Here is a 25,367-nt window from a genome sequence, read left to right on the forward strand (position 1 = left end):
CCGCTCTTGCTCCCTGCAACTGCTCTGCACAAACGTCCGCGTTCTTTACATTTGAGTCGTTCTCATATCATCGACGTGCTCATTCTTTTTGTCCATAATAAGGTTAGAGTACATGGTATCTTTCACTGCCGGTTCTATCCGGTGCACCAGACAACTGACCCTTCGGCTGTTCGCTTATACGGCTGGCACCGGTTCTATCCGGCACGCCAGATAAAAACGGCGATACGGTTCTATCCCGCGTACCGGATAGAACCGGTCATAGCCGAATTTCTCATGGCTGGTCATAGCTGGTCGCAAAAAACGGTGTAAAACATTTATATCGCCTGTCACGGTGCCGGTAAACAAGGCAACAACCTTGTTCTGGATGCCAGCGAAAGCGTGTCGTTCACCTTGGTAAGCATAACATGTGTTTCATGCGTGAAACGAGTCTACAGCACCACATTCAAGCAAAAACGAGAATGCCGTTTTGTCCGCAAAAAGAAGATTTAACAGTTGACCGACGACTAGCGCTACACAAAGCCAGTCAACGCCGTCAGTTCATCGATTACTGAGTGCATAGACGACGATTATTTGTTTATTCAGCGCCCTCTAAGGCTTTGTCTCGTCTTTCCCTTATCGAAAAAGTCAGCTTGGCTTTCAGTACATCTACCAGTTAGCTGTGTCCAAGTTTTCTTCATTACTTCGAAATTGAACGAGACCGAGCAATTAGTGTCTCTAGCGTAAAGAAAATATATCGAGGCACTCGGGGCATGTCATTGTCTCACGCCACGAATGCCCGCGACACGCAGACTTTCACAAAGGACCCCAAGCGATTTCCAACTAATTGCCTCGCCGAGCGGGACCCCCTAAATTCGATATGCGGCGTCGTGTTACCTACAAAATCAGCACTGTCGCCGCACTAAAATTCGCGAGCGAATACAAACCGTGTAACGTGACCCCGCTATTCGGGTGTCATGGTGTCGCAAGAACGAGCGAACATCTATCTTTTTTTTATTGTTTGTCGTATAGATGCGGGGTACATAATGGAACCGGAGAGACCGTCGCCATTAGCGCTTTGCGAAAGACTGCGCTCACATTAGGCGACGGTAAACTGTCGTGCGCAGTATAAATGGGAATAGGCGACTGGTGCCGGGTGCTCGGGGGGTGGTGTGCGATAGACGACCTGCGCGAGGAGTCACCGGACGTCGATAACGGTCGTCGGTTCGGGCGACGTCTGAAGAACGGCGGCGCTCCGTATAGAGGCGACGCGTCTGGCGTGAATAGTTGCGCGCAGCGTAGGAGACGGCGACAGATTACCACGTGCCCAGGATTGTGTAGCAAGGTGAGAGGCATAGCGAGCGCGAAAGAATGGACGTCCTTAAGGAACAGTGATAAGAGGTCTACGTTTGTTTTGTTGCAGTTGTCGTTTAATGAGTGCAGATAAAGGAAAAGCTAGGTTACAATAGAGCTAGGTTGACTATGACAGTTCTACAATTGAAGCAAGCCGTTTCTTCATAAATACACGAGGGCGGATATCGTAAACACACACTCACACACACAAAAGAAAGTCTACAAGTAATCATTATTCAGTGAAAGTACAGATACGCACAAATAAACGGAGAGAAAACCGGCTGACAGCTTCCACTAGTAAGGGTACCAGTGGCAACGACATCGGCGTAAATTTACCTCGGCAGTGAACGTCGCAAGTTATCATCGTATGGCCGCTGCCCTATGACGAGCGAACGCTACAGATCTTGCAAAACCAACTTTCTCGTGTGTTATCTCAGGTTTGAAGGAACCACTCTTTGAACATCTTACGCCCCACAAACGGTGGGTGTTTAGTTTTGACTTTTTTTTGCATTCTGTTATAAAGGTTTGGCTGACACCGACGCATGCCGTTAGAGTGCGTTAGGCATAGGGAACATTATGTGTACTCACCAACCATGCATACGTTCGCACCAACTGTAAAGAGAACGAAACGTGCCCTTTAGCTTACACGCACAATTAAAAAAGAAAAGTATATGTAAGCACAAAATCGAAGCCTAATTAATAGAACAGCCGTTTAGGTCTTCTAGTCTTTCGGGACACCTTCATTATTATACAGTCACGCTCAGGATGAAGACCTGTATTTCAGTATTTAACGAGTCTTACCTAATCCAGGGCGCGACAGCCGCATTTCGAAGAAGGCGAAATGCTAGAGGCCCGTGTACTAAGATTTAGGTGCCCATTAAACAACCCCAGGTGGTCGAAGTTTCCGAAGCCCGCCACTACGGTGTCCCTTATAATCATATCGTGTTTTAGGACGTAAAACCCAACAATTATTACTTATGAGTCTTACCTGAGTAAACAAGGTTAAATCATAGTGGTACACCGTATTAACCATTAATTAGGCGTGTTTCTTGTTTTATCAAGAGTAAATCATCCTGTCTAATCAGGCCACGATAACGATAACATGCGTGCACGTGCACATTTTCTCATCACAAATGCAAAATGCACGAAACAGCGTGTTTCAACGCTACTGTTTGACAGCAGTTTCGTATAAATACACGAGAGGAAACTCTGGCGCTTATGTCTACGGGAGCTGCAACGCAAGGCGCTTCAGCCAGCCTGGGAATGATGGGTGGTACACGGGTTTGTCTAAATTTCGTTCTTTTCGGCTTCGTTTGGCTCCGTGCGGCTCGCATCCGCTTTGTCGCGAGGCGAAGTGCAGTAAATGTCACGCAGTTTCGCTTCGCCACCCTAACCTTTTAGGGGCGAAGCTCCTCAAAGCGGCACCCGTTCGTCCCCGTCGTAGTGCGTAACCAGCCTTAACGCTAGTACCAGATCTTGACATCCAAGGTGGTGCCGGTGGGAGATTTCTCCTGTGCGTTGTTGAACAATAAAAAATTCGCAGCGTGCGCGTTAACTAAAAGCCGAATTCTTCTGTCTCTCATTCCCCATTAACAGCCATTGGCATGTTCCAGTAGGAAACGTTAGTAGAAGTAGATGTGTAAGTGTTAGCTAAAAGCCGACTTCTTCTGTCTCTCATTCCCCATTAGCAGCCATTGTTTACCTCCAAGGTAGTGCCTGGTGAGATTTCTCCTGTGCGTGATTAAACAATAAAAATTCACAGCGTACATGTAAAATTAAAGTGAGCTGCAGGTCGCCATGACTCTCATCGACCCTTTAGTATAAACCGGCCCGATCTCACGTCGTTGATGATGTACTGGGCGTGAAGCTGCGCGACGCCGCCGCCAAGATCCTGCCGTACGAGAGCTTCGCCCCACTCACCATCATTCACCCCGTGGATAAGCTGTGGAATTTTTAAGGCTCACCAATTCAAATCGGCTCGCGAAGTTCACAACGATCTATTCTTTTATCCAAAAACAAACGCCAAAACACAACAATAAACGAAGCCGCAAGTGCGTTCGAAGCCGCAAGCACGAAGATTAGCCAAATGTGTGTACTACCCATCATTCCTATAGTGGCTGAACGATCGCAGCGCCAGAGTTCCCTCCAGGCAACTGCAGGAAACTATATATGCTATAGCCGTGCCATTAGCTGTACCGCTGACACCTCCCTCGCCTCTCTCTCTCAACCCCCCCTCCCCACCCCTCATGATGGCCGACGCTTGCAGTCATTCGCAAGCAAAGCCGCCTCGGACCGAACGTAGCAGGTCAGCCAAAAAAGCTTCATCTATAACGGCGAAAGAAGTGCGCTCGGCTCACAAAACAAATATTTCGCGGTTGATAAACAAGCTCCATGGTCGCTGTTTCTTCCATCGATCTCGAGAGTCCGGCACTTCGACTGCGATTTGCAAAGCAGTGGCCAAGCACGCCATATTGAATTTTCGACTCACATCCGGCACAGCCACCGGAGGGCGCCTCTCTGCAGCTTCCATTATAAGATCATACTTATTTTTTTCGAGTCTCGCGTTGCGGCCAACTTGACGTCTTCCTGCATTATAAAGTCACATGCTTCCCGATTCAGGGGAGCTCAGGGAATATTCACGCTACTCTGCTTTTCTTTTATTTATTTTCTTCTTGTTTGCTCGTGGATATCTACTTACCCATCATTGCTCGAGTTTCAAATCACGCGATCATTTTGAGTATTTCTAAACTCATATATCGGAGCTTGTTTGTGCGACCGTTTCAAAGCTTTTTGGTGTGACACGCTGAGCGGTCAGCGAATGGGCGCGCGTCAGCTACTGAAGCAGCGTATATAACGGGTCGGCAATGCTGCATACTCGAAAAAAAAAAGAAAAAGAAAAGATACGTCGGCGTATATTGCGCTGCGCAGAAAAGGCCGGTCTTTCCAAGACTGCGAACAGCTATGTTGGCTACTCTGAGAGGCAATAAAGGAACGGCCCCCTTTTGCTAACTCGGTGCCGAAGTGACAAGAAATAACAACAGCTCCTACGCCAGTTCCGTGCAGTAGCTCGGCGCGGTGAATGCGTAAACTTCGTCGCAAGAACGCCGCGTCTTGTACGTGGGAGTTCTCGGTATATAGTTTGCTTTTAACGAGTTGAAACAACCACTCTGTGCTCGCCTACGGAAAGTAGGCTTGCATTAACCAAAAAGACCGCATTCATCTACATGAAATATTTATACTAATGATGGCTGCGACTCGCACGGACGGCACATGAAAAGTTACATAACCGACCGATAAATATCTGACAAGTTAAGGGTATTCCGAACTAGATACCTGGTTGGCATTTGCTTTTTTTATCGAGTGAAATAAACAATTATTTTATTTGCCAGTGGGCCACGACCAATGAGCCCTGTTGTGTGGATTACGACAGCAGTATTATAATAATATGTGGGTTTAACGTCCCAAAACCGCGATATGATTATGGGAGACGCCGTTAGTGGAGGGCTCCGGAAATTTCGACCACCTGGTGTTCTTTAACGTGCACCTAAATTTAAGTACACGGGCCTCAAACATTTTCGCCTCCATCGAAAATACAGCCGCCGCGGCCTACAACAGCGGTCTTATCTTAACCTGATATATTTATCAGAAGCCCGCTATATAATGCTTTCGAGCGGCGCAATCAATTTTACCTCGATTTCAGTCTTTAGCATCATCCAACAGGTGCTTCCGCAAGCACTTGCGTGATTGATTGATTGATTGATTGATTGATTGATTGATTGATTGATTGATTGATTGATTGATTGATTGATTTTGCAGCCTTGCCTTCATCTTACCTATAAGAACGCCGTATACAGTGGACGCAACCGGTTGAAATATCCACCACATAGTATACTTGAATTTAGGTTAACACAATGGCCCGAGTGCGGCGCATATCAATTTAATCGAATCACGTTTATCATACGTTGCGCTATAATACACTCGTTCTTCGCGGGACAATTCGAGTGCCTCAGAGTTTTTTAACGTTTGGTCTTTCCGTTCACGGAATGAATCTGTGATTAGGTTACTGATATCTGGACACGATGACTTTCGCATCCAGCCTGAACCAACATACACGGAGTACGAAATAGCGTTGTCGACACATAAGTGCGGTAGACTGTGAGCCAGAACCGCAGGATGATATTCAACACCTTCCCCCTTCGATGTCCTATACGCCTATTCACAGTATGCTCCTTGGGGGCTGCCATAATTCCGTCTGGGCTGTGTTAAATAGACATGAGACCCCAAAAACGCACTGCCGAGGCAGGCACGTCAGCCTCTGCACTTCCGTGCCACAGTCCAGAAAGGAGGTGTTTCTTCTCTTCTGAGAAAAGGTCCGTAATAGACAAAAACTCACAGAGTTCCTTATGCAATCGCCTAAGAGGACTCCAGGGCGAAAACCATCTTGTTTTTCTTCTCAGCCAGTGCGTTGCTCCTCCTCTGCCCATGATGTCATAATGAAGTCATGGAGAGAGCAATATGATGTCATTATGACGTCATAATGACGCCACTATGATGGCGTCATGTTACATTGAGGTCATGCGAATTTTGGTACGCCGACTGCACACGCACATTCACTTGAGTATCGCGTGACTGTCACCGACATTTATTACTTTCTTTTCGCATCATTCGTGTTAATGCCCGACGCCTGTCTCGCGATCTATCGCCAGGTCTCGAAGACCCCGATGCGGGCGGTCAATCCTCGCGCTTGATGAGACGTCTAAGGGTTGCGCCTTGGAAATGCGGGCGCATTGTTCGCTGCTTGTGGAATATATCGCCAGAGCACGTTCAGGAAAAGTAGACTACATGCTCTACGACGGACGGCGGAATGACAGAGTACACTGGCGTAGCCAGGGGGGGGGGGTTCAACCCCCCCCCCCTCACGAAATGTACACGCGCACACAAAAACGCACGCACGAACATGCATAATGTATGGTCGAAACACCCTCCCCCTTCCCCCTCGAAAAAAATTTCTGGCTACGCTACCGACAGAGCACTCTCCATGAAGAAGACGACGTCGCACCCACGCCCTTATTCCCAATAGGGTATCTGTGATACGCACGGTCGCGCAGGCAGCTCGGCGCCGCCAGTCAGTGCACGGATTTTGGCGCGCGCGCCAGGAATTATAGACCGATCAGGGCGCTTGAGGCCCGTCGTCGGCGCGAACGCGTGCCCTGACGGCGCCGGCAAACCCTCCCCCATTCCCTTCCTCACTTCATAGCATCAACCGCGTTTCGGCGCGGGAGAAGAAAAGAAAGGGGGGATCGCGTTATGCAAACAGCGACCGACGGCTTGCGAGACGGACGACGACAGCTGCATCCAAGTGCCGCGATTATCGTCACCGACCGCGCCGCTATATGCGCCACCATTCGTATATAGGCCACGTGTGAGCATTGCGGCCCAATGGAGTAGAAGAGGGAGAGGAGGTATAGAGAGAGAGAGAGAGAGAGAAAAGGAATGAGAGAGGGTGAGAGGCCCGCGGCTCGAGCTGCAGTATGCAAGCCTCGGGCGACGCATGCGAACGAGCGTCTGCAGGGCGTCGTTCCATAACCCCCTTGCATTATCTGCTCAAGTTTATTGTTGTTGTTTTTTTGTGTGTCCTCGTTTTGCGAGCACTTAGGGAGAGGCGTGAGCCGCCTGCTTGCTTTAGGGACTGGTTTCTGTTTCTAAGAAGGTGGTGGGGCTACATCTGAGATGACGATCACCCTGCTGCCGTGCGTCGTCTATGCTACCACCGCGCGCCTGAGATTTTCGTTTCTTCGCAGCCTCATATGTGCAGGCGCGTTGGAAGGAACGACAGACTAGACTTTGTGAGGTCTTGTTTATAGGATGACGAGAAATAACTAAAGCGGCGGCGGAGGCGCTGCTGGCAACGTGAGTGCGTGATTTGTGTAGATTTATTCTTCCGCGCTATATGAAGCTGAGCGTCTCGGCGCCAGCGAAGTGGTGCGCCAATTTCACGCTTAGTTTCGAGCGAGCGTGTAGCCTCGTGTACCAATCTCTGCAGCACCATCTGAACGTTTTGAGTCGAAAATCGATGGACCGTCCAGCATCGTAAGAGTTGTCGCAATATGGCGTAGCTGACGCTACGCCCATCAACTTATAATGAGTAAGCGAAAGTACGGCACTTAAAGCAATTGAAGCATTTAGTACCACTGATCCCGTACTGATAAATCTGCGCTCGTCTTTGACGTCATTTCTTCGGACGTCAACACGTCCCCATCACGTGAGAACGAGCGTAAGTAGCCCGATACCGGTCTCTGCAGTTTCGACGAAGCGCCATTTTCTGTCGCGCAGTACTCGCAAGTAAAGGTCGGCTCTAAGATGTAAAGCTTGAGCCTTGACTTAAAACTGCCGCGAAGGAAGCTTCGGTGACTGATGTCCGCCTCCATGTTCCTTGGCAACGTTATGAGCGTAGCGTTGCTTGGGTTGCAGTTATCCTCATTCACCGCTAAACGTGTATTTACTGTGCGTTCGGATTAAACTGGAGCTTATACTGTAAAATACTCTAAATCGTATTCACCATCTCACTGCGTGTACAGTCGTACGTAGTATGAAAGGGGACGAGTTCGTGTTCCTCGTGATGTGCAGATACAAATTCTGAAGTGGCGATTTTGCAAACGCTGTGTGCATTTTCGCTTGACCACTTACTGTAACGAAAGCGTCATGAAGACAATCATTTCAGTGTTCCCTTCCATATTTGTCTTGGCTGTACACACGAAAGGGGATGCTTGCAACATATGAATTCTTGTATTATATATTCGGTTAGAGCCTAGCTGCACCCAACAGACCACGGCCTAAACGAGTGAACTAAGCGAACATGAAAGAACACGGCATTCGAACAAAGGGTACCGACGAAGCCACATAACGGCTGGTCACGGAACGAAAACACGACGGACCCTGCTGGAAGTGGAGATCGCGCAGACTCCAGATACTCCCAATCCTGGAAGCTTATAACGAACTCTTTTTTCTTTTCTTGGGAGTCTTCTTGCGGCGCTCTTTGCCTTCGGCGGCCTATACACACGCCACCGTCTCCGTTTCGGGCCTTTTGCCATCCCATTGGCTTTGCAAGCTTCAAACATTAATTCCGTAATGGCTACGCTGTACAGAGTTCCGCTACCTCCTCGCAAAGAAAACAAACAGCGGTGATCCTGATTGCGGCCCGAGATTTATCCGGTCGAGCCAAATGCGATTGCAAGCAGCAACTGCACTTCTTCAGGTCGCAGTTTGCAGAACAGGACCGGGAAAATAAGATAAAACAAAAAAAGAAGAAGAGCGCGCGCTGCGTTTCGCCTTTCTCCCGAACGAGGGAACGGTCTGGAGTTTGTTCGCGTCCTCATTTCTTAACCCACCTCCTCCCTCTCTTTTTACTGCCTACCGTATTCCTTAGCGATCTCTTACTACGCCTTTCCTTTCCCCCGCGAGGATCTTCGACTCTTTGTAATAGGGTTCCGCGTACTCGAGTGCAAAGCCAGGGACCATCTCCTTTACGTGTACGCGTACGCGCACTGCATGTATACTGCACAGACTGTTGTGCGCCCTACGCTGAAGTTGGCCTCTTACGCTTGTAGTAGAGTCGCATTTAGTACCGTCGCTGCTTTGGTACACACTGCCGCTGTTCACGCACTTACAAACAACGCCAGACTTTCCAGTGAGCGGAGTTGATTATCGGCGTTTTAGATAAGCGATCTTCAGAGCTTGAACTCTTATCTTAACAGCCCGGAAAGACATACGATCCTATCTGCAATGCGTAGAGGCGATTGGCTTAAGTGTAGTTATACTGCACCCTTGCTTGCGAACGATCCAAACTCTTTCATCTTCTTTCTTTCTCTCTCTCTCTCGCTCTCTCATTTATCCTTTACCCTCACCACGCGTATGGCAGCAAACTGTACGAGGCCTAGTTAACCTCCCCTCCTTTCCTTCATTTTGCCTTTCCTCTCTCTATCGCGTTTATTGGTACACGTCAGACTGGTCGTCGCGGTGGAGAACGAGATGCATGCAGCCTCGTACGAAAAGCTCGAGATGTTGTCCTATAGCTCAGGTCCTTCCACCCTTTCTTGCATTGGGGAAAATTTCAAGTGCCTTCCCAGGTTATAGGTTACCATATGGAATGTAAGGCTTTAATTAAACAGGAAACACTGCCAGGGGTGACACGACCACAGGTATGACTATCAACCGAACATTTAGTGAATGCATCGACAGATAACAAAGAAGAGAGAGAGAAAAGGGCAATGAAAGGCAGGGAGGTTAACCAGGTTGCGCCCGGTTTGCTACCCTACCCGAGGAAAGGGGAAGAAAAAAAAGAGGAAAAGAAGGAAAAAGACAGCAATTAATACGCACGCTTACACACCACGCGTACCCAGAAGCTCACAAACTGCAAGCTGTCACAGTGTACGGTTCGACTGCAAATGTTACATTAAGTCGACTTCAATCCACGATGCATATGAAAGGAAACTTTCATACACGCATACGCGACGATAAGCGTAACAAGCGTTATGTCGCGAGCGGCTGAGTGATACTGCTATGCCGTACACTGATGGATTTCTTATGCCTCTTTTTTTAATATCGTCATCACTCTTTCTAAATACATTGACAGCTGAGAGTGTCTGTCGCGCATGCGCCGAAGTCAACCATTTGTGCGCGTCAACCACGAGTGCGCTCCTCGCAGACGCCGACGGAGTACGAGGCGGAGTACAACCTGATGCGCTCCAACGAGTACTCGCGCTTCCATGGCTACGCGTACGACGGCATCTGGGCGCTGGCGCTCTCCATCCACGCGGTCATCGTGCGGCTGCGGGCCAACGACACGCGCATCTCAGAGTTCGACTACCGCAAGCAGTGGTGGGGCCGCATCTTCAAGGAGGCGCTGAACGAGACCAACTTCATCGGCGTCACGGTGAGTTAAACCTGGATCAGCATTGAACGTCTCATTTGAGTAGGTATTTGAAGGGACACCAAAGTCAAGCAATGAATCGGTTTAGATTGATAAAGTGCACTCTGAAAACTCTGATGCCGTTAACTTGACCGTCATAAGTTTGTTATTAGAGGATAAAATGAAGGTCAAAGTTTCATTTTTAAATATCGCGCCTAAATCTCCCCGCCTCACACCACGAATAGCAAAGTGCATTTTTGGTATTTCGGCCACAATGACTCAACGAAATTCATTGAAACTTAGCACGTTAAGTCTTGGGCCCCCCTCAGAGCACAATGCACCTCATTCGTACCGATTAGGAACTACATAATCACTAGTTCACGCTGTCAAAATCTATACACTATGGCGACTGGTGCAGGAATGTCAAGGTGGTTTCGGCACCCGCATATTCTATTTGCACGTTTCCTTGCTTACCAAACGTCATCTCCCTGCAAGCGCGGTGAATTTTGGTGCTGTGCAAGAGTAATTTACTAATACGAGAAAAATTGTTTTTTTCTTTAGTGTCCCTTTGACGAGCGACTCTGATAGCGTAGAATTAAGTGATTGCGTTGATGGCAGAGACAAATGCAAAAAAGGTTGACTTCAGTTAAAGTTTAATATCTCACTGAGTGATAAGATGGATGAGTTCGAACTAGGTCCAACAGCCAGCAACTGAGTGATTGGGTTAGTGAGTAAACGGTATAGGGGGTATGCACTTGACGTCATCCGCGAGGAGCGCTAGCGGTGGGGTCGACATTTTGACGGTCCGCGCACTCGCCGCACGCGCAAAAAAAAAAAAAAACACGCTGCACGCGCTGTGTCCGAGATCCGCACTGCACAAATGACTAGAGACCTCCGGAACACCTCCTGCACGCCGACGCATGGACAGCACGGACGGCGTGTACGAACAGACCTCCAAGATGGCGCGGCGATAGTGTTGCCGCCTTGCGAATCAAGGCTCAGTGCATACCCCCTATTGGTAACTCAGTGCTGTTAAGCTAACAAGTGAGTAACTGAGTGGGCACGCGAGGGAGGCTTACCAAATAAATAAGTCAAAATGATCGAGCGAGTGAGTAATTACAAGAGAGGGTTAGGGCGTCAACTAGTAACTGAGCAACCGAGTAACTGGGTTGTTGTGTAGAAGAAATTACAAACTCGGTGACCTAATGAATGGCTGAGCGAGAAACTCAGCATAGTAGGTAAGCAAAAGCGGCTTGCCAAATAAGTGAACCGAAGTGATTTAGCTAGTGAGAATATGTGCGCATGAGCTAGGGCAACGATAAGAGAACTATTTGGTGACTGAGTACCTGAGTGATTGAATGGGTGAGTGAGTGAAATTAGCAGGTCAGTTACATAGGAAATGGTCGAGCTGGTAGGCTGAATAGCTGAGTAGGTAAGCAAAATCGAATGAACGAATAAGTGGCTGAAAGTCATCTAACATTGGGTACACGTGCGACCGGGTTAGATAAATAGAGTGATATAATGAAGCGATACAATGCTAAATGAGTGATACAATGAATCGGAGAGAACGAACGTATGAGCGACTAACGCCATCAGTGAACAAGAGGGCTCTCTTCTTCTCTCATGGCGTGAAAAGACAGGATGAGCAAATACGGAAGTGGAGGCTAGAGGGCGATATAGAAGATAAATATTGGTAGTCGCAAGTGACGAACTTGTTAGTGAGTGAGCAAATGACTCGTTAAGAAGTAATATCTTTGAGTGAGTGAGTGAGTGAGTGAGTGAGTGAGTGAGTGAGTGAGTGAGTGAGTGAGTGAGTGAGTGAGTGAGTGAGTGAGTGAGTGAGTGAGTGAGTGAGTGAGTGAGTGAGTGAGTGAGTGAGTGAGTGAGTGAGTGAGTGAGTGAGTGAGTGAGTGAGTGAGTGAGTGAGTGAGTGAGTGAGTGAGTGAGTGAGTGAGTGAGTGAGTGAGTGAGTGAGTGAGTGAGTGAGTGAGTGAGACAAACGAATGCAGAATTAACATGTGTTAACTATCGTTTCCCGCAGGGCCCTGTGCGCTTCTTTCGCAACGAACGCAAGGGCCAGGTCCTCCTGAAGCAGTTTCAAAGTAAGTTTGTTTCTTGATTCATTCTTTGACAACCCCCTCACCCTCCCCCCTTCCGCGCTCTACTGAATTCATTAAGCCTCAACTCTACATGCATCACATTTTTATCGCGAAGTCACAAACTCAAAGTACACACCGTAAATACTTCTTGAACGGGCGCGCACTTTAAAGGAAGCACTGCCCTTGATATCAGGGCTTCACATAAATCTATTCGCTATACGCAAACGACCACGCCTAGAAGCCAAATCATGAGGTCTGCTGCGAAGGCCATTTATAGAACCCGAGGAAAACGCCTTTTGAGACCGTTTCTTGTTTCTAGGTCAATCTGAACGACCCGGCGTGCCACTGATGATTAAATTATACGGCAGTTTAGAGGACAAGAAAAGGCCCTGCTCTTGATGTTACTGCTTCGGCTGTCGTGCTGGAACCTCGGTATTTTGCTTTAAACAGCTTTCGTTTTTTTTTCTTCAGCCCCGCGCATAAAAGTTTTTTTTGCGCTTGCCGAAAGTGATTTTTGTCCTTTGTCCTCACGGGCTCCTCAGGCGCTTTTCTGGCGCGATTTTATCGACTGCGATCGAATCAGAGTCTGAGGAGGAGTGGTGGGAATAACTTTCATTTCACTAAAACAAAAACAAGAAAATCACGAGCACGAGCAAACGCACAACCCGAAACTTCGAGACGCGTGTTTTGAACGTCTAGCTTATTTCCACTTTCTCTCTCTCTCTCTCTCTCTCTCTCTCTCTCTCTCTCTCTCTCTCTCTCTCTCTCTCTCTCTCTCTCTCTCTCTCTCTCTCTCTCTCTTTTTTGTACTCTCATGGCCATTTTCGGATGGTCGTTCCAAAGTGCTCTGACAGTCCTTTAAAGAAACAATAAAACCGGCTTACGACGACAAAGGACTTCAGTACCGTCATCCCGTATTTGTTAACAGGAAAGGAGCGCGCTTAATACACAGTTTCAGTCCTGCCGTAAAATTTATCAGCGTTTATCGATTAACGAGCTGCAGGAACAGTGAACGACAGTAACGTAAAGTTTGACGGGTTTTTACCGCACAATGCTGCTGGCGACATCTCGTGACACTTTGCCCAAATACAATGAAAAAAAAAGGTAGAACCGTGGCAGGCTTCTCGTTAAAAGAGATTCACTTAAAACGACTACACGATAACTATTAGTTTACAACTAAGGCCTTATGCCAGCAGTTCAGTAGCATGTGACAGGGTGCTGCAGCAATTAGCCTTGCGTCCTGTACAGAAGTGCACAAATGCCCTCTCTCACCTCTCTCACCTCTCTCACCCTCATTTATCCAAGCCTTGGTTTGACCTGATTCTGTGAAATATACTTGCCAGCACTCATCTTATACTCAGCGCGATATTTGCTTATAACGTTCCCTAATCCTCCGCTACAGTTTAGAAGGCAAGGTATTGCACTGCTAAGCTCGCGGTCACGAGATCGAATCCCGACCACTGTGGGCGCATATTGATGCAATAGCACACGCGTACTTAGGTTTGCGTACTTAGGCCTAAGCACACGCGTACTTAGGGAAGCCTAAGTACACGCGTACTTAGGCTTCCCGTATGCGTGCCTGACGTGCTGCTCTTCCTTCTTTCTTTCCTTCTTTCTTTCTTTTCACCCCATTGTGCAATGCTCCCTCCTAACTGTTTCCTTCCTTCATGCCGGTAATCGGACCTTCATCATCGTGCTTAGCAGCGCGACACTTCACTTGCTACAGGCAACAACTACGGTCATGCGTTCATATCCAGGCAACAATGAAATGTGGCGACATGAAACGACGTCGCTTCGACGAAATATATCAGGTTGTCGGATCAGAAATGGCTGATCGCCGACATGCCCACCATCTCGAGAGCATCAATAATTGGAAAACGGCGTTTACAAATACGCATGTGACGCTCGCCGGCGCCTGGTTTTTCGCGTACGACGCCGCCACTGAAATATGTGGGATATAAAAGATCCGCTTCAAAGGAAATCAACGGACTTTTTCTAACAAGGGCGCAACGGAAACGACTTGTGGAATGCGACCGTCAGTCGATAGCTATACATCACTCTGTGCGACCCTGTGTTTTGTGTGACCGTCATTTGTTACCGCTTCGTTTGGCGGAATGGATGAGTGCTGCACTTGTTTCGAAACTTTTTTAACCTGCGTGAACTAATCCTGCCGTGCAGAAAATCAAGAGGTGAAGATCGGCGAGTACGACTGTCTCACAGAGACCCTGGACTTAACCAAGGGCCTCCCCATCATCTGGCGAGGTAAGACACTACGATGCTACGAGTGAATGTGCGCGCTACCGAAAAAACCCCAGACGACACCTTCTTCCCTACCACTCATGTCCCAGAGAAGAACCTTTACATCTTCCAAAAGAAGGTAGCAATAACGATTCAATTTTTTTTCAGGTCTTTCTATGACACTAGCGGGAAAGTGTTACGTGTTCCAATGCTAAAGAGATCGTTTTTGAATTTCCCGCGAGGCAAGAAGAAAAAAAAAACACAGAAAGTCAGAAGGCAGGGAGAAAAGAACTCGTAGCAAATACTCTGAATAAGTAAGGTCATTGGTTGCTCTACTGATCAAGCTCAGAAGGGACAAATGCAAAGCACAGCATTCAGGAGTCTGTCAAAAAACTAAAAAAAAAAAGACCGGCAAGTTAAGCGGCAACTTACGGTGGTAAATGCGAGAGAAATATGACCTTCAATTACTCGATAAAGCAACGGTAGCCGAAACTACCCAACGTTAGCCAGTCGCGCTGACACTATGCCAGCAATTAAGCGCATCGGTCATCTCGGCGGAACCTCACCTACCTCCTCAATGTTGTACCCGACTTAAGGTGATGTATAAATGATGCTAAGTGTTAGCCAACGACAGGCGAGTAATGGACCAAGGGCTGGTTTGATTGTTAGACCCAAGCTAGTGAATCCCACAGATAATGAAGCCGAGCTAGGTGTAGGGTCAATATTTGTATTTCTTAAATTACGTCATAAATGGAAAGTGAACGAAAAAGCAACATTGTCACCTGCAGGGACCGAACCTACAACCTTCGGATGACGCGCCCGATGCTCTACCAATTGAGCTACACGGCGGCTGTCGCTTTGCCGTCCACTTTACTGGGTATTTCCCTGCGCTTGCAGGCGGCTCTGACCCGCCCATGGACAGGACGCTGATCGTGATCCAGAGGACGCGCGTCAACCTCACCATCTACGCCAGTCTGTGCATCTTCTGCGTCCTAGGGATCATACTAGCCTCGGTGTTCCTCGTCATAAACATCAAGTTCAGGAACCAGAGGTAAGGAACACCCTCCTACGCGCATCCCTTTTCTCTGTAAACACTGAAAAATGTTCCCCTGCTAGTTCCATTCGACTTTGCTTCAACTCAATAGGGTTGAAAGCTGGGCTAGTTGGTGACTGATCATTATACCGTATGTTGAAGTACCACACTTTTGACGAGGACAAAGGGCACAAGAACGACACGACACTCGCTGCTGTAGCCAGTGTCGTGTCTTTCTTGTACCCTTTGTCTTCGACAAAAGTGCGCTACTTTGCCCTACGGCATAATAATTTCCTTTAATAAATTATTAATGAAAAATTGACTGTCCTTAATTTCACCCCCATAGGTTTATGCGTAAGAACACAGCGACCTTTATTGTGACACGCGCGAAAAAACACGTGTGTTTTTTCACGCGTGTTTCTTAAAAGTCGTCAGGTAACAATATTTACAGGAAAACGTGTTTACACCTTGCAAACGTTCACATGATCTTTGTATAGCTTTCACAACGTCGATATAGACAAAAACACTTACAACAGAATAACCTACAGGTGTATAAGTGTGGCTTGTTATGCGAATTTCCACATGGGGCATAAAATATCAAACAAGCAAACGGAAGGAGCCCAACAAAAAAACATTGAGGTAGACCTGAAAGGTTATTATTCGTCGACTATTTTATTAATGTGCTTGAAATTTCAGGAAATCTTACGTATCCTGTATGAAAAACATAGCAGCAACCACGACTGCGCACAGTTGATGCTGCATGCTAGTCCAATACCACGGCCATTAACTCCTAAGTGCAGCTTCTTGCTTTCTTGAATAGGCATTTGCTGAGCTGGAGCATTCAAGCCCTTAGATAAGCAAGAAATTGACAATCGCGTTCACGGAACAACAGTAAACTGATGTTGCACGACTTGCTTACGTTACAATGCCATACGGCTGCAGCTCGAATCTGTTTTGAGCTCCTTTCTAGCGCAACGATAGAAAACGCGGCACCCTATCAGCGGTTACTGCCGAAGGAGCTCCTCACTGGCCCTTCTCTGAAAACAATATTGAAACAAGGAAAAGCAAGAGCTGAATATGATCTTCAGTTATATTCTTCAATATAGCCATACGCGTAGAGAATTCAATCCAAGCAGTTCAATCCAATTCAATATTGTGCTTTCAGATAATTAAACTGCATGCTTTGCCTTACGTTGCAACAGTATAACAGTACTCTCATGTCCGCAAAGGGACAAATAAAAAAAATGGCATGTGTTATTTGGTTGCATATTCGAGAGAAACGCGTTAGTGTTATACCCTAATTACTTCTAATGGTCTTCGATTACCTTTGTAGCCAAGACTAGCCAACAGTTCAAGTACTATTCGAGAGGCGAGCCAAACGCAAACACTCGGTTCGCCCATCCCAATGCTAACGTACTGAAACAGCAGGCGTACCACGGAATACGGAATACTCTTCCGTATCCTAATGCTAACATACTAAAACAGCAGGCCTATACCGTACCACTGATTACGGAATACTATTCCGTATTCTAATCAGAACGTACTAAAATAGCCGGCCTATGCCGTACCACGAAATACCGAATGCTATTCCGTGTTGGTCTTCCCTGATTGGTCATTCGGAAATGCGTGAATGCCCACCACGTGGGCATTACCGACGGCGCGAAGCGCAACATGGAGGAAACGGAATAGAATCCTGCATTCTGTGATACGGTATGAGCCCTCAGTATTCAAAAACTGTACCTTACCTTCGGTCCCATCGAAATTCGGAAAGTTTTCGTAGCGATCCGCCTCCGCACCAGTGGTTATGAGCGGACGACGTGACGGGTGTACACGTTCACTCATACTTGAATTCGTCAGAGTCGCGCGACTTAAAAGCACGAAAAAGAAAACGAAATGTCGTTTCCGAATTAACGCGAAATGCTGGGCGCACACTGCGGTGCATAGGCCACCACCGCTGTCTTTTCTCGACCTTCGAAAAGACGCTACGTGATGGCAGAAGCAGACAGCTCGGCATAGGGAGCCTACATGACCGCCTGCCGTTCATGTAGGCTCCCTAGCTCGGCAGCCGGCCGCCGCTCGCGAGTAGAAAACGCTGCGTCATTTCGAAGCCCGGCGGCCCGGCCGCGGTAACCATGGCAACGCGGCGCCAAGAAAACTGATACGCGTGGCATCGTACACTACTCGTTGCTTTTGTTTGCTGCCCAAAAATAATTTGTTCGATCTTTGAGCTTACAGTTTGCGCAGCTGTGAATTTTCGATAAAAAAAGGTAGGGCGCGTGCCTTGCATATCCTACATCAAATGTGCTTTGATGGACACGAAAATTGAAGTTATCATCCTTCCAGGCGTCACAAGCGTTATGCTACGGCTACGTCCGCCGAAGTGGTAATCCTTACGGTGCTCGGCTGCTGACCCGAAGGCCGCGGGTGCGATCCCGGCCGCGGTGGTCGCATTTCAATGGTGGCGAAATGCCAGAGGCCCGTGAACTGTGCGATGTCAGTGCACGTTTAACAACACCAGATGTTCTAAATTTCCAGACTACAGCGTGCCTCATAATCACATCGTGGTTTTGTAATGTAAGACCCCAACAATCATTTAAATTATAAGCTTACCTCATCAGCAGAGACAACGCAACTTGGCCGGGTCATATCTTCGGCCTCTTCCTGCAACACAACTGCCTTTCTTATGCCATCTTCAAACCCCGTTAAAGCTGCGTCAAAGGTTGCAAGCGCTGAATTGAAGCAGCGCGTGCGAGCGTGCGCAAACGTCACCGCCGCCACTGTCTGCTGTGTTATCTGAATTTTCAAACAGACGCTAAGATGCGGAAAAAAGCAGACGGCTCGGCAACCGGCCGCCGTTCGCGAGAGTAAAAATGCCGCGTCATACCGAAGCCCGGCCGTGGTAACTATGGCAACAGAGCGCGGAGAAAACTGGTATGGGTAACTTTCATACCACTCGTTGTTTTCTTCAGCCTTCCCACTTCGGTTCGGTGAAAAAATTGCGCCGCTATAGATTTTAATAAAAGATAGTGCATATGCTTTGTATAATTATAATTCAAACACGTTTTGTGCCACACGAACGCTTATATTACTGAACGTGCCCTCTTCACCATTAAAAATGAAGCTCAGACTACTTGATATCTGCGGTTTGACGTCCTATAACCACGATATGATTATGAGAGACTCAGCCGTGGAGACCTCCGGAAATTTCTACCACCTGGTATTCTTCAACGTGCACCTAAGTATGAGCACACGGGCCTCTAGCATTTCGCCTTCATCGAAATTCGTCGGCCGCGGCCGGAACATGTTTATGCTAACAGTACCGCGTAGTAGAAGAGTAAAATCACACCAGGCTTCACACAATGTGAATTGTGCAAGGAGTGGGGGATTTAAAGGTCCACCAATTACAAAGCGCTCAGGCGTAATTAATCATTACCGTCAGCACCAGCCTCAACAAAGCGTGCAGCTGCAAATACACGCGTATTACGTTACGGTCGCGTGGTGGGTACTTCGCTAATTCGCAGAATGAAGAATTGTGGCCTAGTGGGCTATTCGCAACTTTACTCGCAGTGGGCATTCTAGGATAGTTTAAAACGGCCAATGTTCCTTCTACAGATCTTCCTTACCTTGCGGCATGGTTTAGGTGCCCGCCGAGAAAAGAAGCCTGGCTAGCCAATGAGCAGGCGATGCGAACGGGGCCCAATTACGCTATCGCGTTCTACTTTTGAAGGCGAAGCTCAGGCATCCTCCAATGGATGCAGATAACTTTATGGAAAGGTCCTGCTGGTTTTAGATACCGGAGCTCAGGTCTCCCACGACGAGGCGTCGTAATCTTGTCTCAACGCCGGTTCGCGGGACCGCTGCACGGCCCAGAATTGGTCGGCGAGATCAGAGCCGCGCTGCGCGGATCAGACTTCGGCGACCGACTCTGGGTCGTCGGGGACGTGCAGGGAGAGTTCTGTGTCCCCCTCAGCAGTGTTCTGAAAAAAATATCCAGTTCCACGCCCGTGCAATCTGAGTAACCAAGCGCCAGCACTTGGCCAACACTCATTGAGTCTTTCTTCATCCTGTTCTTCTTTCTTATTTCTTTCATGGTTCTTTTTTTCTTCATCTCTTCCTGCGTCTTGTCCTTTCTTGTTTGTTTCACCTCCCTTTCTTTCTTTCGCTCTCTTTCTATATTGCCCTCTCTCCTTCTCTCATTCCTCCTCACCCCTACTTCTCTTTCCTACCAATTGCTATGCTATACTGTACATGGTTATGCTATGCTATGGTTATGCTTTCACCTCCTCCTCTCCCGCCTCCTCACATATCACCTCCCTTTCTCACCCCCTTGCTAAAGTATACTACACAAGGCTATGCTATGCGTTACTCTCTCCCCTCCTCCTTTCCTTTCTCCTCACCCTCACTTCCCTTTCGCACCCCCTTGCTATACTGTACTATGCATGGCTATGCTATGCTGAAAGCTGCTTAGCACATACCCGCTTTCAGTGGCGCACACCCTCCCGAGGTTTCGCGTCCCACACCGGAATTGCCCCAAGCTTAAACATCTCCGCCATCAAAAATGTAGGGCGGGTGCTAAGGGGTAATAACGTACGTACAAACCACGCCCATTATCACAGTATACATGCTCCAGAAAGTGTGCAAGTCTTTCTAGAAGACCTCCATGATATGACAACCGACAAGGTGTCTGTTCTTTTGCAAATGCGCAGGTACATCAAGATGTCCAGCCCATACCTGAACAACCTCATCATCGTGGGCTGCATTCTCACTTACACCAGCGTCATCCTCCTGGGAATGGACTCTGGTTTCACCTCGGTCGCCAACTTTCCATACATATGCGCGGTCAGTCACTTACCTATCTCCTCATTACTGGTGGCTTGATGGTTTCGTCCCACATGGGCCTAACGTAGCCGAAGAACGCCAGCCCTTCCTCATATGCATTTAATTTGTGCCAAGTGTCCTTTTTGTTTAGGAGATACTGTAATTTCATACAACACCTGTGTGAAAAATACAGAATCTTTAAATTTCACCTTTCTTGGAACTAATAGTAATAATGGTTGGGTTATTACGTGCCAAAACAACGGTATGAATATGAGAGACGCCGTAGAGGAGGGCTCCGGAAATTTTCGACCACCTGGGGTTTTTTAATGTGCGCCTAAATCTAAGCCCACGGGCACAAAGCGTTTCGCCACGGCCGGTATTCGATCCCGCGACCTTCGGGTCAGCAGTTCAATAAAGTTGACAGTTGGGCGAGTTGGTGATAGTTCATGTTAAAGTGTGAAGCAGCGCACTGAGACAAGGCACAAAAGGTCCTGTCGTTTCGTTCTTTTTGTGCCTTGTACCAGTGCGCTGCTGCACACGTTAACATGAGGGTCAGCAGTCCAGCATCGTAACGACAATACCGCCGTGGTGGGTGTGCGTCGTATAACGGCAATAAAATTCATATCGTCTAAACTGATGCAGTGTTGCACTTTTGTGTACCTTTTAACCAAGCTCAGGCCTTACTCACACGTCTTCTTTTTTTCCTTTACACAGGCGCGGGCCTGGGTCCTCATGTCAGGCTTCACGCTCGCGTTCGGCGCCATGTTCAGCAAGACTTGGCGAGTGCACGCAATCTTCACGAACATAAAGCTCAACAAGAAGGTGAGTACGCCTTTTTCATTTTCATTCACTATTAACGCGAAACACTGCACGAGAAAAACTCACAGGGTACCTTATGCAATCGCCTAAGTCGACTAGAAGGCGACAGCCATCTTTCTTTCTTTTCTCAGTCGATGTTTTCATACACCCCTCCCCCCCTTAAGCCTTATATGCACCGAATGTGGCTTTGCACTGCCTCCAGGATCGGAGGCATTGCAAGCTTTCTGCACCTCGTCTGAATTGTAGCCTCCGTGATCGGCCCGCCTTTGACCAAGCGATGATGTCGTGTGATGCCATCACCATGTGACGTAATGGCGATGTCATGGTGACGACGCAAATTTTGGCGATCTGTGACGTCGTGATGACGTCATAACGTGATGATGACATTTTGCATCACTCGTGACGACGCCGGCGGTCAAATTTCGCGTTTGATCAGGCATCTGAGGCCGTCGCCTTAAAACACGCAGGGCTTTCGCGATGTACTGCACCGTACTGGTATATCAAAAATCGCCGACAACCTTGACAATTCGCACATTTCTGCAGTCTCTGATTTCGTAAGCAGAGTTTCTTGGCTCTCCTAAAAGAACGCCATCTCAGGGCCATCACAAACGGGAGAAGGAAAACGGGGGACCACCTAGGGACGCAAAATAGGACACAAGCAGTATTACAGTCAAGGACATAGTGACAACAAGAATATTAATTTCGAAATACTAATTCCGACAAAAAATGTTGTTCGCATTGTTTTTATCAACCGGTATTCTTGGCTACACGTTTCTTGTGTATTCGTGTTTGTGCAGCATTTGTTCGTGCAAACGTAACTGTTGCAGTGAGGGTACGGACTTAAGAGACAGTCTACAAGTGCCTGATGATAAACCGTGACAACTAGGGAACTTTCATGTTATATGTGGACGTTTCGTTTGCGTGAAGATTTGCGTTTTGTGAACGTTTCTGTTGAGTGGACACTTTCTTGTATTGAAGAACTGGGACTATCTACGTTAGTGTTCTTCTATGTGCTTTTCTACTGTAGTGTTGTGCTTGTCGACTACTTTGCGACGGTAACTATTATCCAGACGAGGAGTAGCCTGCACCAAACACTGGCACCAACCTCTCCTTATATACATTTAATTGTAAAAAGAACACTTCTCTAATAGGCCGATAATAATGATGATGGTGATGAAAGGCCCCTAGACCTATATTTCGAGTACTGACTAACCTCGGCTACCGCTAGCTAATGTCTCCTAAATGTTACCTAACGCTGGCTAGCGTTGATGGCACGCGCGCAAGGCAGTTCTCCTAAACAAATTTCGCTGCACTCGCTTTACATGTGCTGCGAGCTCTGTTGAGGCTAATGCGGGAGTCGGCAACAAACAGCTGTTCAGGTACATAACGATTAGTATGTAATACTTTTAATTCAGGTCATCGTAGTCACCATACTTGTGTACACTTATAATTAGGTTCCCCATGAAGTGCTGGATATAGCCAGGAAACTGCGCGTCTTTCCCCTGTTTCCTGGCTATAGGTGGCACTGTAGCCGGGACCTGGTTACTGGACCTTGAGTGCGTTTGCAACTCTTCGTTTTTCTTCCTAGAGTGTTACACCAAAAAGCAAAGGAGCAGCGAGCGCCTCCGCGATGAACCAAGATCTTAATTCTTACCAATATTCAATTAAAATTTAACGAATAATCCATTTTTCGAATTAATTAGTCAATCAATAGATCAACCAATGTAATTTCAGTACGAACTATACGCTACATGAATAAGTCGCGTCGCAAGGATTGATTTGTTGTGAGCACTCGGTAGTTAAATACGCAAGTTTTCGTGTGTGTTTTTTTATGTATGCATGTTGCGGAGCTTAAAACGAAAACGACCGTAACGCAGATGTATGGAACTGCACAACGAATATGCCTGCTCGCGATGCGGTTGTTCCCGAGCTGACGTGTATCGGTTGTCTGACCTCATAAAGGAAGCGCACGCAACACACCGCGTGCTTACCGACTCCGAGAATAGCTGCCGAATCGATACCTTGAAGACCATGAGCAATGTATTACACCGTGGCTTCCCCCAAAATCCCATCCACGCGTTGAGGCGCGTTCCCTCGATATTATTACTGACTCTACTGCGATGTTCGGAAGTCTTATTTTCAAAAAGAGTCGTGGTTTTTATAGAGCGAGTAATTATCTCCCTTAGTGTATGAGGATTCGCACATTCTCATCGAAAAATAAGGAATCTTGGCAATTAGTCTACTTGCGGATTCACAACGTAAAGCATTGTTGGCTGTAAGCACTTATCAATGAAAAGAAGAGCGATAATGCTGTCGCCATGAAAATAACAACTCCCCAGAAATAACAAGCCAAGAGCGTCACAGCGATTTACGACACGTATACGTGTCCTTGGAATGACATACATGTCATTCCAAGGACAGCTAGCACTATTCCATAACGAAAGAGGCTGAACTCTACGTACACAAGCTAGTTTTTTTTTTCTTCATGCGCTGCAGTCACGTTTTTATTGCTTCATAAAAAAATTTCCGCAACGTTTCTTCCTGCCAGCATGAAATGTTTACCATTATTCTCCCTGCCGAAGTTGCAGCACAAACAATCGGCGAGTTATTCTTCGCACGCGCACCGCTCAGTACGCCCAGCGCATCCCGATGCGTGCGAAAACACCCGTGTCGTACGAATAACCCTGACTACCTTGAGTTTCAATCCTTCGAAAAACACTTTCGAGGCATGGCGAACGAACCTTCACTTCAAACCTCGCAGGTGATCAAGGACTACAAGCTGTTCATGGTGGTCGGGGTGTTCCTGATGCTAGACGTCATCATCCTGACCACGTGGCAGATCCTGGATCCCTTCTACCGCGAGGCGCGTCGTGGACAGCCTGTGGTGAGAGCCCCAACTTGTAATCGCATGTCCCTTGCAGCTTGGTTGCATTCCGAATTGTTGAAAACTTGCTTAAAATGTACATACTTATGCTGATTATTATATTATGTGGCAGCGTATGGAAGCGTACACCGGGTGAAAGGCCGACACAAAACAAGATAGCCATACACAAGCGCTAATTTCAAATCCCATGTTATCAAATTTAACAACATCCGAAATTTTCTCTCCGAAATTTTCCAATTTTGCGCCTGCAGGTATATACACATGCAAACGCAAAGACGAACACACATGAAGGGTGGTTGAACTCCCCCTGGTTACCCGTGTATGCTGGGGTTGCCACTTGCATAGGTGACGAAACGTCTATGTCATTTTGTTAATAATTGTTGAGTTATGTCGGAGGTAACTGTTTACAGTCATGAATTCAACCGGATTTTGAAACATGCTGCCCTCCCCCCCCCCCCCCCCCCCGCCGCCCCGAAACAGAATTCTAAGACCCTGGAGTCTTCCAAGTACGGAAGACTACCTAGACTGACGCCCGTGGCTGCTGGTGAGAGCGCTTCATCAGGCCGGAGTTCCCAGCAACTTTTTCGCTAATTATTGCATAATTCACTGCATCTCATTTCAACGAGTTCTCGTGAAAATAAGATAACTGAAGAAACAAGCCATCACACACATATAAACCGTTAAATAAACAACCCTGCAATTGTAAATGCGAAAAAAATATCGCAGACACTGACACATTCCGCGTTAGCACTTTCCCAACCACGACATCGGTGGCGCTGCTCTGTGTTTATCTGCGCGAATATGCGTCATTAGGACCAAGGAAAAGGCGCGCCTCATTTCCATATCGCGCTCTCGCTCATCTGTGGGTCAAGAAAATCTCGGTCGAACACGATAGCTTCTTTCTCGCTCCAACTCTCGAGCGCCGAAGGGCCAGCTTATGCAAAACGCAGCTCGCATCGAAGATTCGCCCGAGGGCTTGCTTATTTCAGCGGCAAAAGTTCAGCCGACAGCTTGACGTCTTGCTCTTATCTACGATTCCGCTTATGGCCAGTATGTACGCGGCTCGAACTCATGGATGCGCGAAAACAGCGCTAAAGCCCGCCCTTATCGCGAGCCAGACAGCTCTAAGAGCTTTCGAGGCTTCCGAAATACGGCTTATTCGACAGTTTGAAAGAAGATAGCGACACACGATAACAAGGAAGACCGAGATCCCCAGAGTAATAATGCATTGGTAAAAGA

At 47.6% G+C, this 25,367-nt stretch overlaps 1 protein-coding gene across 1 annotated transcript in view; it reads left to right on the forward strand.

Moving 5' to 3' along the window:
• Positions 1–25,367, forward strand: part of LOC119405455 (gamma-aminobutyric acid type B receptor subunit 2-like) — a 541,724-nt gene that overhangs the window by 483,236 nt on the left and 33,121 nt on the right. Inside the window, 7 exon segments of the mRNA XM_049419414.1 lie at positions 10,034–10,261; positions 12,279–12,339; positions 14,515–14,598; positions 15,472–15,625; positions 20,314–20,446; positions 21,140–21,247; positions 24,006–24,128. Of these exon segments, the coding sequence (XP_049275371.1) occupies positions 10,034–10,261; positions 12,279–12,339; positions 14,515–14,598; positions 15,472–15,625; positions 20,314–20,446; positions 21,140–21,247; positions 24,006–24,128 (891 nt within the window).

This window comes from Rhipicephalus sanguineus, chromosome 9 (assembly GCF_013339695.2).
Source record: "Rhipicephalus sanguineus isolate Rsan-2018 chromosome 9, BIME_Rsan_1.4, whole genome shotgun sequence".
NCBI classification, from domain to species: Eukaryota; Metazoa; Arthropoda; class Arachnida; order Ixodida; family Ixodidae; genus Rhipicephalus; species Rhipicephalus sanguineus.